This window comes from Monomorium pharaonis, chromosome 6 (genome assembly GCF_013373865.1).
Source record: "Monomorium pharaonis isolate MP-MQ-018 chromosome 6, ASM1337386v2, whole genome shotgun sequence".
Classification (NCBI taxonomy): Eukaryota; Metazoa; Arthropoda; class Insecta; order Hymenoptera; family Formicidae; genus Monomorium; species Monomorium pharaonis.
The window spans coordinates 19,308,366-19,327,405 of NC_050472.1; the positions used below are offsets into that span (position 1 = coordinate 19,308,366).

Sequence of the window (19,040 nt, forward strand, 5' to 3'; positions counted from 1 at the left end):
ACACTTCGCCGGCGGGACCCTTCGCGATAGAGGCACCGCGATTAACCAAGTTACGTAATGGCCGATTCTCCACCTTTCTCAGCGTACGACGACGAAACTCTCGAAGTGCATCGTCGTTCTCTCTCCATCGTCGCGTTTGTCTAGCATCTCGCCGTGAATCGACGGGCCCCATTCGCTCGCACCTTCGTGCGGAGGAGTAAATCGCCAAGTACAGTTACTCGGTTGTAGGAGCGCCGCCGTAGAGAGGACTCGATAGATACTTGCGTTAGCTCTTTCAGCTCTGAGTTGTGCAGCTTTGTAGTGGGACTATTAAATATTATGAAAAAGAATTATTAAATTATCAAAACTTCTCGATTAAAATATCAATGGATATTCGAAAAATTTCTCGGTTATCTTATTACAATATAATATAGTTGTTGTAATTATAGTCACTGAATTGTAGAAAATTTATGAGTTTACTATGTGTTTATACTTTGAAGTGAATAGAAAAACAAAATAGGTGCAACTTGTTAAAAAGAAACTATAAAGTCTTCGATTATAAAAAATATTGATCAAATTTTCCATTTACGTTGTCCGTTTCTTTATATTCAATATTTAATTTTTTCCACGTACGTCTGAATACATTTAAAGTACGTGCTTGGAGATTATAACGGGTAAGTCCCGTTTTTTTTTTTTTCATTATTTATTATAGACGAAATGTGGTACGTTAAAAATTCCCGACATTAAAATGTTACAATAAGCTTATCCCAGCTTAAATTTTTACTAAGGAAAAATCGATTTCAGACCTCGTGTCTAGAATAGAATCATACCAAAGTCTTTGTCAAGCTTTAAAACTGCACGCAGATCAGGCTATAGATTATTCTGCACTGGACACACGCCATAAAATAGCCTTTTTTTATTTAGAAATGATGATAAAACGCGTCGTGCTCTCCGCGGCAATTTGCTTCTTTCATCTATTTCAATTTACGCCGACCCACTTCTGACACTTAGCAGAAACTTGCCGGACAGTCCATAAGTCGTTTCAGGAACGAGTTGGAATACATGTAGATTGGCCCAGATCAAGTCTCCCGATTTTCCTGTTTTCCTCTCTGATAACGAATTTAATTCGGAATTATTAAACGCATTTCGACATCGCTCTCGCACGCTGCTTTCCCGGGGTTTAATTGGTCTCGCGTGCAATAACGATTTGCGGTTCGTTGCGACAACTTTGCGAAAAATAAAAGAGAGAGAAAGACGAATATAAGGGGGAGATGCAAGCGCATATTAAGTGCATGCTCGATTCGACGTGGTAATCAGACGGCATGATACGTACTACTCGTCGCGGCGGGGCGTGCGAAAGCGAGAACGTTTCGCAAAAAGGAAACATTTAAGAGTTCAAGTAAAAGTTTAAGTCTAAGATATGTTGCATCGTTGTTCCAGATTGATAAATAGCAGTAAAAAACGTATCGGATTTTTAAATTTGTAGAATTTCATTTTTTTTTTAATTTATGAAATTTATTTCTAATTTACGTTAAATTAGTCTTAGTCATAAAAAAATTAAATACAATCAGTTAACATAACTTTTTTTTTATTTATTAAATTTTCCGTCTGCGTTCGGTCATTATTGTTAAAAAAATTTTTATTTAATTACATGTCTACAAAATGCATTTAAAATACAAAAAAAATGCATTCTACACCAATGTGTTTGTCTTTTATTAAAACGGCGCGATTGAAAATCTTTACGAATCATATCACGTGGAAAGATTGAAACTGATTCCGCGCGCAGATAGGCGAAGCATTTATTGATCGTAAAATTTGCAGTCTGTTTAGTACGTACGTATGTGCTTTAAACACAACAATATATAGCGTAGGCAATTTTGCATTTAATTGCTCGTTATTTACTGGCAAATTAGTGGGTTTATTTTCCATCGGACATGTGCTCTTTTGTTGAGTGTAAATGCACTTATCGTGTTTTTTAAGAGAAAACTGTTTCAATATCCAATTTGTGGAATATATACGAATGGAATATAAGTATACGAACACGCACTCGTTATATTATAATATTACAACAACAAATTTGAAAAAGAAATTCTTTATATATATGCAAAAACATTTTCAAACACTGAGAAAAAAATGTTGTTAATTTCACTAAATTTTTCAACTTGATTAAATTTATTTAGTTCAAGTATTAATTTATTTAAAATAAATACATAAATTACATGCACTTCTATTCAAGTATTTGTATACTTAACTGAAATATATAAACGCTTGAATTGAAGATATTTTATCAAGTTGAAAAATTTAGTGTCAAATTAACACTCTTTTTCTCAGTGCATTATAATTTTATTTTACATTTTCAATAAATTTCTAAAAAATTAAATAAAGCAAAAGTGAAGAAACACTGAAGAAAGATAGTTGAAAATTTCAAATCTTTCTCTAAAATAGAGAGTGCGTTCCTTCCATTTTCTTACAATGCTCTCGGAATCGAGATACGTGCTTGTTCTACATTGCGCCGATGTCGAAACATCGTATTTTAATTGCGAGGCATAATCGCAAACATCGTTTGGGTCCTCGAAATAGACGTTACGTAAACGAGCAATAATAACCAGACAGTAGGAATAATTAGTGTCCCGCCGACTGTGAATTCCACTCTCCGAGTGTTTCTCGGCGGAGAAACGGGAAACCGCGAAATTAAATTTCGCAAATTCACGGGTCTACTGCGGGGTAGGGGAGCGTGGAGGAGCCAATCGTGCGCTTTCTCGTAACGCGACGTTTGTCCGTCGCATCCGTCCCTTGTATGAATTCACGTGGAATATTGGAAAGCAGAGGTTTGCCTTGGCATCCGGGCTAGTTCGATACAAGTCACATTAGATACGCCTGGCGGCCGGTTTCAATCGATCGCAGTTCGACTTTCGTCGCGTTGAAACGAATTTTTTAGATTCCATGTAGAATTTTACAAATGCGAGAGCCAAGATCTACGTGTGTTTTATTGACATTTTGACCGCTACATGCCGTCCATATCTGAATAATACGTCAATTTCTACAAACATGCATTTGTGAATGACAGTTTTATTTATTCGATTAAAAATAATTTTACCGTGTAAGACGTTAAAATTAATGTAAATTTCATTAAGATACTAAAAAGCACATCAAGCTTAAATCCAGAATCAACTTGATAATCAAATTAAGTGTTAAAGGATGAAGAAGATTGTAATCGGTCGCCCGACACAAATAATTCTTTGCGCAGAAGAGAAAGTACGAGAGGCCATCCTCGAGGTATTTTCAGCGCAATCTTTTAATCAGCGATATACGTATGAATACCGTCTGCATATCGTTGCATGCGAGAATGACACGTCTGAACCGAGTCTACTTGTGACTTATAGACTCAGGAGGATCCACCGAAGTCACCGAGCGATGGCTGTGCACGATAAACACGTTCGTTCATGGAAAATTAATTTCGCTACGCTTTCACGTGGTTTGCACGTAAGCGTTCGCGCCGTGATTCTGTCCTGCACGCCTCTATGCGATTTGAGCGATGAGCGCATCGTTCGGATCGGGTCACCTCGCGTAGACCTTACGCCCGTGACGTAAGGCGTATACGATACATATACTTATAGGCCGCGTTACGACCTTCTGAAATTACGCGCGTGATATCATCGGGACGTAATCGAATTTGACATTTACCTACCGTGGAATTCGTGGGGGGAAATTTAACGTCGTGGAATTCATTACCGCGCGTTGCGTGGATTTAACGTCCACTTATAAATGTGCGCGGACGTACAGGACGATTCTGAGGCTGTCATCCTGAATGTGTAGAAATAAACGGAGTGCTGACGTTTCCAGTTGTACTGTAATAGACGATGACATTTTCTTGTTACTTGCGAAAAGTGCGTATGCAAAACACTTTATATACGTATATTTTTGATAAATGCTACTACAATGCTACAATAATTTAAAAATTAGTGTACTTCTTGGATAGATATATGCATGTATAAATAAATTGTATTAATATATGTGTGTGTGAATTATGCAATATATATTGATTGAAAAATTATTTTGATTATTTTGAAGTATATGTCAACGATTACCTACATTAATGTGGGACATGTAAAATAAATTTTAATTCGACAGACAGCAATTATTGAATAAAGTGTCGCGGTTGTCTACGATCATATTTAATTAGTTGGCTATATTTGGAAGCTATAACGAGAAATCGCAGCACGATAATTAACGACGTCGTATTATCTAAACATGGGAAAACGACAGTTGCCCCGTCACATTGGACACGTGCGAATGCACATGCGTGCGCGGGAGGCACGAGCATCTGTCGACCATCCCGTTCGGTCTGCCAATTGTGGCTTGTTAATTTCGCAGCGAGTCGTTGCCTCGTGCTAATTGAACGCCTTGACGAATTTTAAACGAGGACCAAGTGCGAAAAAGGCACGATAATTCGCATATTACCACGAGAGGAAGCATGATCTCATTTTATAAATCATACAGTTTTTCTTTTTTTTTAAATAATATCTAAAATTTTAAATATTATTAGATGCAGATCTGAAAGCAATTTTGTTGGGCGTGATCAAGATGATTACGTTTAGTAGAACGTTTAAACGATAATATCGCAAAAAATTTTGACATTTTACTAACCTACATTTTAATAGAAAAAATTTTATTTAAGCGTTCTACTTATGTAATTATTTCGGTGATTTAACAAAAAGTTATTTTCAGGTATATTTCTATATCAATTATATTTTTAAATACTTAAAAAAAATTTTTTTTCCCGTATATTAGTGTTATAAATAATAAACATATTTATTATTCTTAACAGTACCGACTTCAAATTAAATTACTTTTATTCCTCTAAATTTTTCTTTATATTATCTAATTATTTAAATAATTATTACGTGCATATTTATGTATCTTTAAGAAGGTCCTTTGAAAATACTTTGTTCACCTTGATGCACCTGGTGCATCTTTGCTTACTCCATTATCGTAAAATTACCGTACACAAAACGACATCCGCATCCTTACCTGTCGTGTCTAGCGTTTCCCGTGTTTCGCGTTTTACTTTTGCGATAGAGTTGTTGCATCCATCAGGCTTATTGGCCTCCCCGACGGCCTTGCAGCGGTGCTCAATCGACCGCTGCACGCGGTCGAAAGTATGTCGACCATTCGAATATCGAGCAGGAGGTGAACGTACCTGAGTGGAGGCGAGTGGATTTGTGCACAGACGATTCGAAAAAACATTCACGCGTACATTTGCATGTCACCTATTAATTAGATACCCTGGCAAAAAGCCTTAGTATTTTAAATCTAGAAACTAGGTCTAGAAATATTTGACGGTCTTTTTAATAATTTCTAACGTAGAAGAATGTGAAACACTTAGCGTGGAAAATTTTGCTAAAACATTTGTTAAAACATTCTATAAAAAAAAAAATTGTAGCAGCGTCGCTTAAATTTCACGGAAAAAGTGGACTATTATTTCTTAGAAAGTGACAGCAATCGATCATTTATAATTTACGCGCATCTGATCTCCTATGTATATATGTAGTCGACTAACTTTTATTGGGGAAAGTTCGATGTTGATTTGAAAAGCGCGCTGCAAGAGACGGCTAGATGACGAGTAATTTTATACTGGCTCTCGTAAATTGATCAGCATCGTAAACTATCCTTTTTACTCAGGCGGTGAAAAGATGCTGGAAGGAACTTAAAACGCTCGTCGCAAATATCACGGGATTATTTTATTAATAGTGGACGTTTATAGATAAGTGGGTCTGTGCCCACAGTTTCAGGTTTCACTTATATAATGCGCTGTGTACTTTCGACGTAAACAAGGAACTGTGCGTGAAAATCACGCAGGTATATTTGTCGGCTGAGTGCGCCGAGTTAGTGTTTGCGAACGCTTAGAAAAAAAGTGATCTTCCAAATTGAATCGCGCGACGGCGCATCAGTTATATCCATCTTTGCCACTTAACTTCAGTACACAAAAAGAACGTTTTTCTGCTGAAGTATTATATAAAAATTTAAATAACTACAATTCTGAAGTTAATTTTGCCCGTCCAGCAAAAAACAATCACGTATAACGTTAACAAGCACATTGACAAGTGACAACGTTGCAAAAAATTTTGACAATTTCAATCAACTTGAATATTCTACGTAATTTCGATAATTTTACAAAATTATTTTTAGATTTATATTTACTTAAACAGTATTTTCGCAACAACGTTCATTCCGCGTGCTAAAAGGTAAGGAACTTTTTCTCAAAAGGAATATTTTTCAAAATTTTTCTTCTCAGCATTATCTTCAAAGAGTTGCTTTAAATAAATTAATCCTCGGAAGCAGAATATCTTAAAATATTTGTCCATCTTCTAAAATTCTTCGCGTTGCCTCCTTTGCTTCTCTCTTTCTTCGATGTTGACAGTACACTTCACTTTAGTCGCGCTTACACTCTACATTTTCACGTGTATAATCTAATACCCTGGAGTAAGTGATTCAGGGAAATTGGTTGAAAGCCTCTAATCAACGCACGTCGTCGTCGTCGTCGCGAGAAAGAAGCGACAGAGCGACGTGGTTGAGAGACTCTGACGTAAATCACTGCTAGTTCATATGATGAGCGCTGCGCAAACGATCAGCGATAGCAACGGAGTACGCCGATCGTCGATCGAGGGTGAAGTTTCACCTGGCTGGTAAATGGTACTTCCTGATAGTCAGGTGGAAGTGCCTCTCGAATCGACCGCTGGAACGTAAATAGTTTCCAACGAGCCGCGAAATATATCGCCGGAATTTGTTCGAACGCAATGATATAGCGTGCGCTAAGGTTTTTGTCGTCGGGAACCGCATGCAAGCGGAAGAGCATCAATTCTCGATTATCGTCTGCATATACGCACATTGAGTGGTCCATAACTCTCTCTTTTTTTTTTTTTTTGGAAGCTCCCTGGCACTCTCGACCAAAAACATCCCATATCTTTCGTATTAATCCTAACGTCTCTTTGGAAATAAACGCACGACCGTGACATTTTGTATTTCATTGTCCGTCCGTGCCATAAAGGAATTTTCGGCGAGGACTTTTTATCTGAATCTCCGCGCAGGTCACTTCTCTCGCCTCTAAGCCAGTGTTTGTGAATCTCTCTCTGCCTCTTGGTTCCTTTAGGCTCTTCTTCGCCCGTCTCGTCTGGAAAAACTGGAAATACTAGAATAACCCTGGGCCTTTCCCGCGAACATCCGGTTTCCAAATTTGGAAAACGTGAAAATACAACGCATTGAATTCCTTGGATTAATTTTTACGTAAATTCAAGCGAAGATTTTCTCGCTCCACACATTGTAATTTAATTAATGAAACGAGTTCTCGATTGTTTATAACGTGGAAAATATACATACCACGATATTTTTATCGGATTGAATGTTCCGCATAATATTTTATCGTATATTAATACACATTTAATACGTTCATTTACGTACACTTTTTCACGGTTGTCAAACACCGTGACGAAACGGGAAATTTATACTTTCTAATGTCGTGTTCACTTTTTATTCCTCCAACTAGGTAATCAGATTTTTTGAGCCTCTTTTTATGCACACTGTAATCCGTGTTTGCTGCTGAACGCTTCGAATGCACTTTGCCTCTAATAAAACCTTTTTTTTATCGGAGATTACTGAAGGCATGCACTTCCGATATTCGATGTCTCTACCGACACGTGCGACGGTATATAGCTTCAGTACTGCGCCGTTCTCTTCGATCTTTGAGTCGCTAGCTTGACGAGAGAGAAAATGCCTTTCGATAAGTAACAGCAATTTCCACAAATTTTTAACCAATATGTCCAATATTATCAGCAATTGCGTAATAACAAAATGGATATACCTTGGTGCATTACTCTCACACTTATTGGATAATATTGCGTTTTATTATATAATGAGTTCACGAATAGAAAGTGCAATACACGGATTGCTTTATCCGACGTCTATTCGATTGTGTATATTTTCTTGCGCCTTATAGGAATGCAATAGTCTATATGGAATACGCAATTTTCATTTATACAAAAATCAAAACTCGATTTTTTGTGTTCTACATAGGGTAAATTAGGATATGATGGCTATACGGAGAAGATGGCCAATCAGATACCCGGATCGAAATCAAATTATGATTTGGTTTCAGTTATAGTTTAATAAAATATTTGAAAACTGTACGGGTTCAATTTCAGTGTAACAGGTTCTAATTTCTTGACAAATAAAGAAAATCAAAAACTATAGCATTGTAAAATTATTTTCTGTAAAAAACTATTTAAATTATGATTTTTTTTGGTTCCGGTTTTGGATCTTAATTTTTCGGTTCTTAATAAATAATAATAGTAATTAATGTATTTAATAATATTTAATAATAATTTAAATAATTGTGGAGTGTAGAGGAAACAAAGGCTGAGTTGAATTGTCTCCATAAAGTCATTGCATCACGAAAAAAGAAAAAAAAAAGAAACGAGAACCGATTAGAACCGGGACCCTGTGGCCAATAGCTATAATTTCTTTAATAATTACGAAATTATGTGTTCTTATAAGATAACACAGGACCACATTTGATTTAGGCATAAAATTGGTATCGGGTACCAGGTTTCCTATGTTTTTTGTCGCTGAACACGTTTCCTTTTTTAGTTTTGCTCTATCACGTTAGGATTTTGAGAAAATCAGGTGGAATGGCCTAAAATACCCCTAAAAACTTACCCCTAACTTTGAAACACCAAAAAACCTATAAAAAATATAAAAAACCATTACTCACATTCACCCAAAAACAATTGTTTTGCTAGTCCGATACCAGTTTTATGCCTAAATCAAATGTGATCTTGTGTAATCAATATTTATTGTAATTTATATGCGTATGCTAATTGAAATAACAATATTATGGATATTATATAACGTTTTTTGATTGCTTGTGTGTGTTTTTCATGTGTTTATTAAAAATTTCCACAACGTCAAATAAATTACAGACAATTAACGTTAGACACATAACAAAGGTATATAAATTGTAATGTGATTATATCTTTTATTTTTTTTTTATTTTTTAATAAATATTATAACTATCTTTCTCTCACAGTTTGGGTAAGATAGCCCATAACTTTTTTGTTTTTTCGGAGTAAGTGTTTATGTATATCTTTTATAAAAAAGACGAGAATTAAGCTGCACACTTAATATTTTAAATTTAATATGTCATAGATATTTGTAAGTATTGACAATGAGTTAAATAGATGCTAACTTTATATGAACATTTATTATTAAAAATGTTTAAAAAATAGAATTAAGATAATATGTGGTAATAAAACTAAAAATAAATACGAAATTATAGTATTATAAGTTTTTTTATTGCTTTATAAATATTAACTATATAAAATATGTATGATGAATTGTCCTATAATACTATGGCCTAAAAATTATGAAAAATGTTTATGTTTATGTTTCAGTATTTTGATAATATAAAATTTTTATTAAATATTTTTTTCTGTAATGTCGATAGTGTTATATGCTTTAAGCTTCAGTAAAGTAATATATATACTAAACGCTATTGAAAAATAATAAAAATAAAAATGTTTTTTGCATTTAAAAAAACTGTGGCCATCATACCCGAGTTTACCCTATCTTTATCTATTTATCTTTAGTGTGTTATATTTTCATTACTTATCTCGTGTTGTGACTGTTCAGAAAAAATTCTAAACAATAGAATTATGAAAAAAAACATTTTAGTATTCAATGCAACAGTGCGATAGAAAATTTACGAATTGAGTTAATTAATTGCGTGCTTCTTTTAGTCAATTCGCGAAGAATGTCAACGCAAGCATTCGGCGTGGAAAGATTTAGGTCTCGAGATTCTGCAAATGTAGGTGAAGGAAAAGGAAGACAGAGAGAGAGAGAGAGAGGGAGAGAATATTATCGCGCGTATAACAACGATAATATTATCATCTACATAATAAAACTGAATTTAATGCATATTCATGAATTAATTGCAATTATCGAGATTTTATTTCGTGGTATAGCTCTGAAAAGTATAAAAACTTGTTTATTTGCATTTTCGAAATATTGTACTTTAATTGACCAAACTTTTTAATACCAAAAAAATCGACAAGTATCTTGTACGATCTCAATATTGTTTTTAACTCAATTACATAGAAACACTTGGATAGAGGAAATTAAATTAAAATGAAAAATTTAGTTGACAACCTTTCTTTCTCGGTACAAAGGCATTGCCTTCGAATCTCTCTTCGAGTATACTCTAAAATCTCTAAATACTCAGAAGGTTCAAACCTCGGTCTCCGGTTCAATTCCACTCGAACTCGCTCCGCTCTATCTCGTGAGAAGCAGTACATATATATATAAAGTTCGGAACTACTCGATCAGGTTCGCACCTACTTGCGCGATACTTAAAATCCCGTCTTTCCGGTTGCGTCTGCGTGCGTGCCGCACACGTGCCTGCGTCGCAGATGCGAGTAACTGTACTCTCTTCTGCGTATACCGGGTTAGTGCATACGGGCGATTGACACACGAGCCTTGAGCGCCTAAAAAAAAAAAGAGTCCACGGGTCTCGTGTGCCGCACGAGACGTGGCTCGACGCTCGCGTGAATTCGAACAATCCCCGTAATTCGGCGACGACGTTTTTACGCCAAGCCGTTAAATTCCGCACGCGAATCCGCTCGCTCGGCACGCAAGTAGGAAAGTTTGTCTCTCCGCCGGCATGCGTATGTGGGTTAGTATTATAGAAAACTCGTAGCGAAAAAACGAAGTTGACGATGCGACGGGACAGGCGAGACCCACTTTGGCCGGCTAGTCCGGCTTGGCGCGACCGAATAATAATATTGAATATTGTCTTTAATGCTTCAGCATTTAGGTAGAATTCAACCGTAATCAAAGCTCTCTCTCTCTTTCTTTCTCTCTCTCTCTTTCGCCTCCAGATTGTATGATGTAACACTAATTTGTGTTATTCTTTGTATCTACAAGGGAGACGAGTAAAATTATATATTTACGAGGGGCATTTATATAAAACTGATTCTACCGGAGATGTGTCATTGTCAGCTGCACAGGAAGTTGAATTATACTGAAAGTCGGCATACATAGTCACGTATGCTCCGATGCGGCATAAAGTACTTAAAATATTACTCCAAACGTACGAGCTGTTAAGTAGAAACGTCAGCGGTAGACAATGGACGGTCTAGTTAGCTACACTAATTAATAACGAAAACGAGTACGTATAATACATATGTAACCGCTGTTACAACTGTTCGCGGCAGCAATGTCCGAGTTCCTTTAGAAAACGGCCGTCCGCTACGTCTGCGCAATTACCAAGTCTCGCGCTTAATAAAATTCTTGGTAGAGTCTACGAACAAAGGCTGCAGTCTACGAGCAAGGTGTATTCCTTTTTTGTTTCTCCGAGCTTTCCCGGAGATGAGAAACGACAAAACGACTTATCTGCAGGAAGATGGAAAATTGCCCCGATTCGATTGCGTAGGTCGCTCGAACGACTTCTCTCCTCGACCTTTAATTATCTAATTAAAACTCAACTCGTAAACTCCCACTAATAGCTCCCCGATGCGCAGTTGGGCATCACGGAAGATTGCTCGTGTCAATGGAGACCGATTTGAAAAATCACTCGCGAATGCGATAGAAATTGGAGCCCAATAATTTTACATCAATCATTCGACCCTTTCATGTTTAATAATTTGTTTAATGTAATTTGAAAAATTACACGAGGACGTGCGATACAATCAATTTTAAAGCTGGGATCGAAGCAATTTCTAATATGAATTGATATATTACACATTGTAATTTTACATTAATCATTAATCATAGGTAAATATCTGCTTTCCTCGTGCCTCGAACTCTTTATCGGCGAACTTTCAGAGCCACAGTCATGCATGACTTTCCATTAAATATAATTATCGACAGTACTTTCCATCGAGATACGGGATAGAAATCGATCGTCGCGTTATCGCGAATAACAGTCGTCCAATAATAAAGCGCAATTCCTCTTTCTTACCATACGATCGCGAGATTACGATTCTGAATACATGTGCTCCGCCCGACAAATTGTCTGGCACATTTCCCGAGAGCTGGACCATCTGTGTCACGGACGCGAGAAAAGCGCGTAGAAAGTTGAAACCCGGAGGAAATTGCTCGCGCGCGCACCCAGAAGTGACGTCCCCCATCGAATTGTCGACGTAGGACATTGACGGTAAAATAAATAGGCGACCCTATGGGTCTTTTTTCATAGAGCACTCGGCGCGTCATGGAGAAGGGGAGCGGGGAGGGGGGTCCCCGAACGGAGCCCGACCTAGTGTTCTCAACTTGGAGAATGTGTGTGACGGGCTGCCGTGGTCGTTTCGAAGTGCGTGGAGCGCGCGCGCGCGCGTGCGTTTATAGACCCACATAATCGAGAAACCAGCAACCGCATTCCTCATACACGTAGTAATGGACCGCCTCACTCACGATCTCCCCCCACCCCCCCACCCCCCGGTCATGCACACGAGGTCTTTCAATTTTCTCGCTCGCTGTCCATCCGGCTCTCTTGCGTGACCCCGCGAGTGATGATGTATATCTGATCACCGAGCAGAGAAGGAAGAGACGCAACTAGGAAGAGAAAGAAAGAAAAGAGAGATGCATGCACAGCCGGGAGGAGAAGATACGTCAGCGAGATTACGAATGAGCGCGTCTCGCATCAGCATGTGCGCCGCGATGAAGATGTTAAAAAGCGTATTGAAAATGTCGAAGGTGTGAAGTTACCGTGAAGTGTATCTCTCCGTTAGGATCAGGGTAAACTTGCGAGATAGCAATATCATCTTATAAGTATAAAGAACAGTAGAATTCTGTAGAAGTAGCAGAATTTCAGCGAGAAAGAAAAAGAAGAATGGGGATGTGAGTCAGAAACGTAAACTGCGCGATAAACTGTTGCGGGAATATGAGGAAGATAATGTGCGATTCGGACTCTTGCCATGATCGGTGATCCATAACCCCGGGCGATGGCCCAAATGCCTGGCACACATAACGCACGTGTAACTGCACTACTACCTAGATACTTTTACGAAATCCTATTAATTCGCGGCCGAAAGTTTTTGATGTTTTACAGATCACGTGTGTCGCGACTTATTCACGACTTTTGTGATGATCGTTTAAATTATGACTATGCATTCTAAATTTCACGACTGATCGAAGAAGATTAATGCTCGAGGTCTCTCGAAGACTGATAATGATGTTTTTATTAAAAAAAAAGTCAACCGGAGTAAACTTAAAAAAATTGGCTAAAAATAATCTATATTACAGATAGAAAGATTTACTCTGAATCTGGGACACAATAATATGATTGGGTTAAATTGATATTCAATACTTCTTGGGGCGAAAATAACAATGTATCGATAAGTGAATAAATAAAAATAATGTTTTTAAAACGTAAAGTTTTAATAATATAATGTACATGTCAATGTATATTATAAATGTTAATTTCACTGAAGAAATATGCTTTCGTAATTTGCTTCTAAATTGTATCAATGTTAATTTTCTACATAAGACAGTCTTAGCCAAAAGTATGAGGCACTTACATATTTTACTTTTTAACATATTCATCTTGTGTTAAAACAGAAAAAAAATTGGGATGGACCATGCGAGACATGTGAAAGTTAAATTGAATAGAAAATTTTTACTGTGCATATTCGATTTGCCTTACACTCGCAAAGTAACTGTAATGTGCTTATAGAAACATCGGAAGGTGTTACGGCGCTAGAAGGTCACATGTAGAAGGGAGAGGAAATGGCAGAGTGTAAAGCACGTTTGTTCACAAACGAATAGCTGCACCACTCATAACTTCGATCCGTTCGCATCTCACCTCACCATTGTGTTATGTACCAGGCGAAACAAAACGATCGCAAACAAGAATGTTAGACTCGACGATGCGAATCCCTTTTTTTCCACCCGTCTGGCAATGATCCATCGCTAAAATGGCAGGTACCTCAGCCAAAGTTCTCGAGTACACCGACCTTTCCTAAGGCCAGGTGTACGTTCGAAAGTTTCGCTAATAAGAGTATCGTTCTTCCGGAGAGACTTTGCTCGCAGGTAGATCCGCGTTGAAAGGCACTGTCAACCCCGCTGTATCTGGCGCAAACTTTTGCCGCTAAGAGCGGCCCCCGCAGAGTAAAGCTCCAAAGTTTATACCCAGCGACCTTTAAAGATTCCAAGCTATAAAGTTTGGCGATCATTAACGTCAACGAAAACTCCGAAAAGTTTGATAAATCGAGTAATTTCGGGTTCGGAACGCGAGCTCCGGGCTCTGCGTGGAAATGTGGCTTGGCTATTCTTCGCAGAAGAGATCGATATCCTTGTTTAATGTCCAAGCTACTTTTAAAGGATAATTTTTTATTCTGACCCACGTTCTCCTTGCACCGTTCCCGATTTGAAAGAATAAAGAATTGCGTTTTACCAATTGCAGCCACGGAGTGCATCGAGTCCGAGACGGGATGCAGGAGGTGCAGGGACGGGACTTGCGCCAGATGCGCCGTGCTACTACATCAGGGTACCTGCGTGCATACCTGCCCACCGGGCTTCGTCGCCGACTGGTCCACCCGCGACGAGTACATGGGCCGCATCTGCCGCGAGACCGGCTACATGTTCGGCCTCACCGGTAGCCAGGTCGCGATATTGGTGGGGGTGGTCTCCGGTGCTACCATTTGCATCTTCATCATCCTCTGCGGCGCGATAGTCGTGCACCGGCGCAAGAAGAGGGCAGCGAAGCTGGCACAGCAGTTTGAGGACAGGTACTTGTTGACTTTTTCGTTACACTCTATCATTCGTTCGCACGTGGCAATTCATTGCATCCTCGTGGATTTCAGCGCGGAAAGGAGGGAGTTTCTGAAACACCTGGCGACGCTCCGTGGAGAGGCCAATACTTTCCTCGCTATGCTCAACGACACTAGAAGACAGGTCAGAGAGCTGTACTACTCGGGAAGTAACGGAGACGGTGCCGTCGGAATCCAGGCGTACAGGTAGAGACACCGCAGATGAATCGGATTATCAAATATGTTTTTAAAGTTGAGAATGATCGTAGCAGAAATTTATTGTTAAACATAAAATACTTAATTAGAGAAATATGTCAAAAAACTGTCAAACATTAAATAACATATTTTAGAAAAATATCGGTTAAAAAATTGAACATTTTTCTAATATAGAAAAACGATACTGTTATTTTTTTTTTAAACAAAACTTACATATTTTTTTAGTAAAAAAAGTTTTTATATGTTTAATGTGTATGTGTATTTTCTTATTAATGTTTATTAATATTGTTGTAGACCAGTGCTACGTGACCTAGCGAGAATATTAGTCCTCGTGAACAGGCGAGACGATGAAATACCACTTCCGCCCGACGATTGGCAACGACTATTCTCGTGGGCAGAGCGGCTGCTGAGAAGATACAAAAGGCACAGTTCTCCAGAAGTAAGAATTGTTCTCGCGAATATTTCTACATAAAAAATGAAACGATAAACGAGCGTGCTACCGATATTATCTCACACTTTTAATTCTTTTTCACGCCAGTCCCTAAAGCACTTTGGTGAGTCACATTCCCTGCTATATGCAAAAAGTTTAGCATTAAACGAGTGTTTCCCGTGCTTTCCCTAAACGACAGACCGTTTTTTTACATAAAACATGTATGAATTGACATCCTGAATTGTATAATATTTATCGTTCTCTTGTAACTTTAAGGTGGCTCAGCTCGTGACGTTCCTGCAGCAGCCGACGAACAACCCCGTCCAGATGACTCCGTCACCGACGCAACCGGTCACGGCGTCGCAATCACCACCTCATCAGCCCGTGTACGAACCGAGAAGCACCCCTACTAATCTCACCACATTCCAAGCGAACGTGCCGCTCGCGACGTTCCAAGCGAGCGACAAGTCGAGCATCAGTCCGGCCAGTTCGAGCCTCGGCTACACGAAGGATCACAGTCCCCTCGGGTCGAGTCTAGGTCAAAACAGCGCTTCCGGCGTTTATAACAGCGAGAAGCTCAGCCCGAATGGCTCGACGATCGGTCAAACGACACCCCTCGTTTACGAGAGTAATCTGAAGCGAGGAGGCTCGAGGACGACGAGCGATTCGCATTTCCAAGAACTGCAGACAATCTCTGCATTCAATCGCAGTTACAATGTTGGCGCACTGCCCCTAGAGACCAACAGCATCCGCGCGTTGCACGACGAATGCGAGATTAACGATGGCCTGGACCGCGACTTGAATCCCCAATGGAAGTTTCAGAGCAGCCCCGTGGAGGCGGCCAATTACACTATTCTGTCGGACTGGTCGCCCGCACGCGACTATCTCATCGACGACTTTACGATTCTCGGCTTTCGGCCACAGGACGAGATCACCACGGAATTATAATAATTGTAATCGACTGATAGTGATACATATCCAAACAAGACTTATAAAGGAGAGATTATGAAACGCTTGCGTGTTATGTCTAAATATCGTCATTTAGACATAATCGATTTCGATCTTGCTATTCTTAGGAATTTTCTTCGACAATCCTGTAACGATATTTCGTATTATATTGATGATATTTATCAATTGTTTTATTTGTGAAAGGGTATTGTATGAAACTATACCCGCTACATCTATATGTTACTCGATCGGTATTATCAATTTTTTTTATAAATGAGTTTAAACTAGAGTTAAAACTTAAAACAAGAAAAAATTAATGGACAACCATGAATATGCAAATGAATAACTTGATGTTAACTAAAATTGTATTTTGGAAAAATTGGCAACAATACAATACCAGCAGTTAAAAATAAAATAGATTCATCATGTTGCAGTGTTTTGAAAGAAGAACATACAAAGTTTAAATGAAGTAGATTCAGAATTAGCAAATTTACTAACAAATAAATTTCTTTTAGAATATCAAAGGCAGAGAGTAGAGAATAAAAATAGTGTGCAAAAACGGAGAAAGTTTTGAGAAAGTTACAAGGATTTTTGCAAATCATTGTTAAAGAAAATAAGACAGAAATTGATTTGATGTACTTTCTTGGTTATCGACACATTTCTTTATTTTTTTTTAATTTTAAACATATATTTATATCATTTTAAATAGATAGCATACACTAGTTCAGCTATAAAAATCTATTTTCTAATTATTAATGTCGATAATTAGGAAATATTTGAACAATAAATTATCCTACAGTCAATGTTAAGACACAAACAAATGCCATTAAGTATGAAAAGTTTAATTAAACTGCTATGAAAAAAATCATGTAAAAATTTGTTATCTGGAAAAGGACAATGAAAAAACTCGAGTCCTCCAAGTTTTCTTTGGAGGCTGATCTGATATGAAATGTTAGGTATTAATGATTTTCATAACATTAATTTCTACGAAACAGTATTTATGTCCTAAATATTGTCTCATTTTATTATAATAATAATATCTAATTTAAATATATTCTAGTACACTGTGCAATAGAAAAAAATGCAATGGTATCAAGTTGTAAAAGCTTTGTGTAAATATTGGTTTTTATTTAATTTCTGCATATCCCTATAGTTGCATAAAACATTGGCGGAGCATTGGGAAGTAATGTAAATATAATATCCCTAATATTGATTTAATATTTAATTTTTTGTATTGGACATTAATTGCATTTTAATTTGGAAACAATATATTACGAACCAAGTAACGTTACATTGGAAAGACATTAGCCAATGCATTCCAAATTGCAATGTTTAGTCAATATTAATCAATGTTTAGCCAATATCAGCCAATGTACTGCCAACGTATTGTTACTACTAGGGGTGTCTAATAATGATTATCTTATATATATAGTGTACTAGTCAACATTTCCGTTTACATCGAAATATTAAAGCGCATCTTTATGATTTTCATATTTATTTGCTTTTACTTCTGGCCTGCACTTACGCCTGCATCTAACTTTAATTTGTTCTCCCGGCAAACTTATAATTGTATAAATATGTATGTACAATCATCAATGACAAGACATTGATCACCAATCATGTGATTCGCCATTATAGTGTTCGTTATACACTACGTTTTATAAACTCCACTTGAGTTAGTACAACAATCGTTAAAATTAACAACAAAGTGGAGAACGCGAATCTTACAACTACAATTTTATTTATATAAACGAACATATATACACGCTACACACATTTGAGTTGAACGTGTCATTATATATACGTATGACCAGATGGTCACTTGTACAAATTGATGTAAATAATTAATATTTTAGTATTAAATGTAAGAAATTATAAAATATATGCATACTTTGTCAATTTTTGAAAGTTTATATTTTCGCTATTCGTAACCTTTACAATTTAATTAGATTAAAATTGAATTCTTAATTCTCGAAATAATTATGATGTATGCTTAAAATCTTTCTTTTTCGGGTTCTTATTGGATTCATTATATGTATATTTCTATGTATGTGAAATCCTCATTATATTTTTTTGAGAATTTAAATCTTCATAATTCCGAGACTTGAAATTCAGATTTAATATTTTTGTAATTTATGAAATATTAGTATTATTTTTTGCTTATGATTATATTTTCTTTGTCTAAATTTTCAAATGTGTAAATTGAAAGATTTTTTGAAATTTAATTAGTAAAGGCTTTTCGCGTTCTTCTCTAATTACCTATACAACATACTTTGTCTTGAGGGACGCCTTGGGTATGGTTTGATGACATTCAAATATCATTGGATCGTTCTCTGATCTTTAGAATGTCTCTTGGAGATTTACGCTGTATAGATATATTTTTCATGAAAATTTTTGAGCGTTAAAATTCTTATCAGTAGCTAATATCACATTAAACATATGTACAGATCGATCGCGGTTATTGCTGATTATCGTCAACCGGTAAAATTATCAGTTGACTTACTGATCGTGTGTAATTATCAATAATATTTTATAATTGCCAACAAAAATTTTAAAAATATCAGGAGAATATAATTAGAGAAATCTATCTTGAAAAATTTAAATTTTTATGTAAAGTCGACAAAATATATTTTATAAGTATTATTTTATATCCAATTAATTTTGTACATTGA

At 37.0% G+C, this 19,040-nt stretch overlaps 1 protein-coding gene across 2 annotated transcripts in view; it reads left to right on the forward strand.

The window, feature by feature from the left end:
• LOC105833743 overlaps window positions 1-18,269 on the forward strand; it is a 32,152-nt gene extending 13,883 nt beyond the window's left edge. Inside the window, exons 1-5 of one of the 2 annotated variants that reach the window (XM_036289192.1) lie at window positions 13,924-13,947; window positions 14,429-14,753; window positions 14,829-14,981; window positions 15,285-15,429; window positions 15,697-18,269. In XM_036289192.1, coding sequence (XP_036145085.1) covers window positions 13,941-13,947; window positions 14,429-14,753; window positions 14,829-14,981; window positions 15,285-15,429; window positions 15,697-16,368 — 1,302 coding nt within the window. In that variant the 5' untranslated portion in view covers window positions 13,924-13,940 and the 3' untranslated portion in view covers window positions 16,369-18,269. Of the gene's footprint in view, window positions 1-13,923; window positions 13,948-14,428; window positions 14,754-14,828; window positions 14,982-15,284; window positions 15,430-15,696 lie in introns of those variants that run through there. The other variant, XM_012675707.3, reaches the window with a different exon arrangement.
• Window positions 18,270-19,040: the final 771 nt, after the last annotated feature.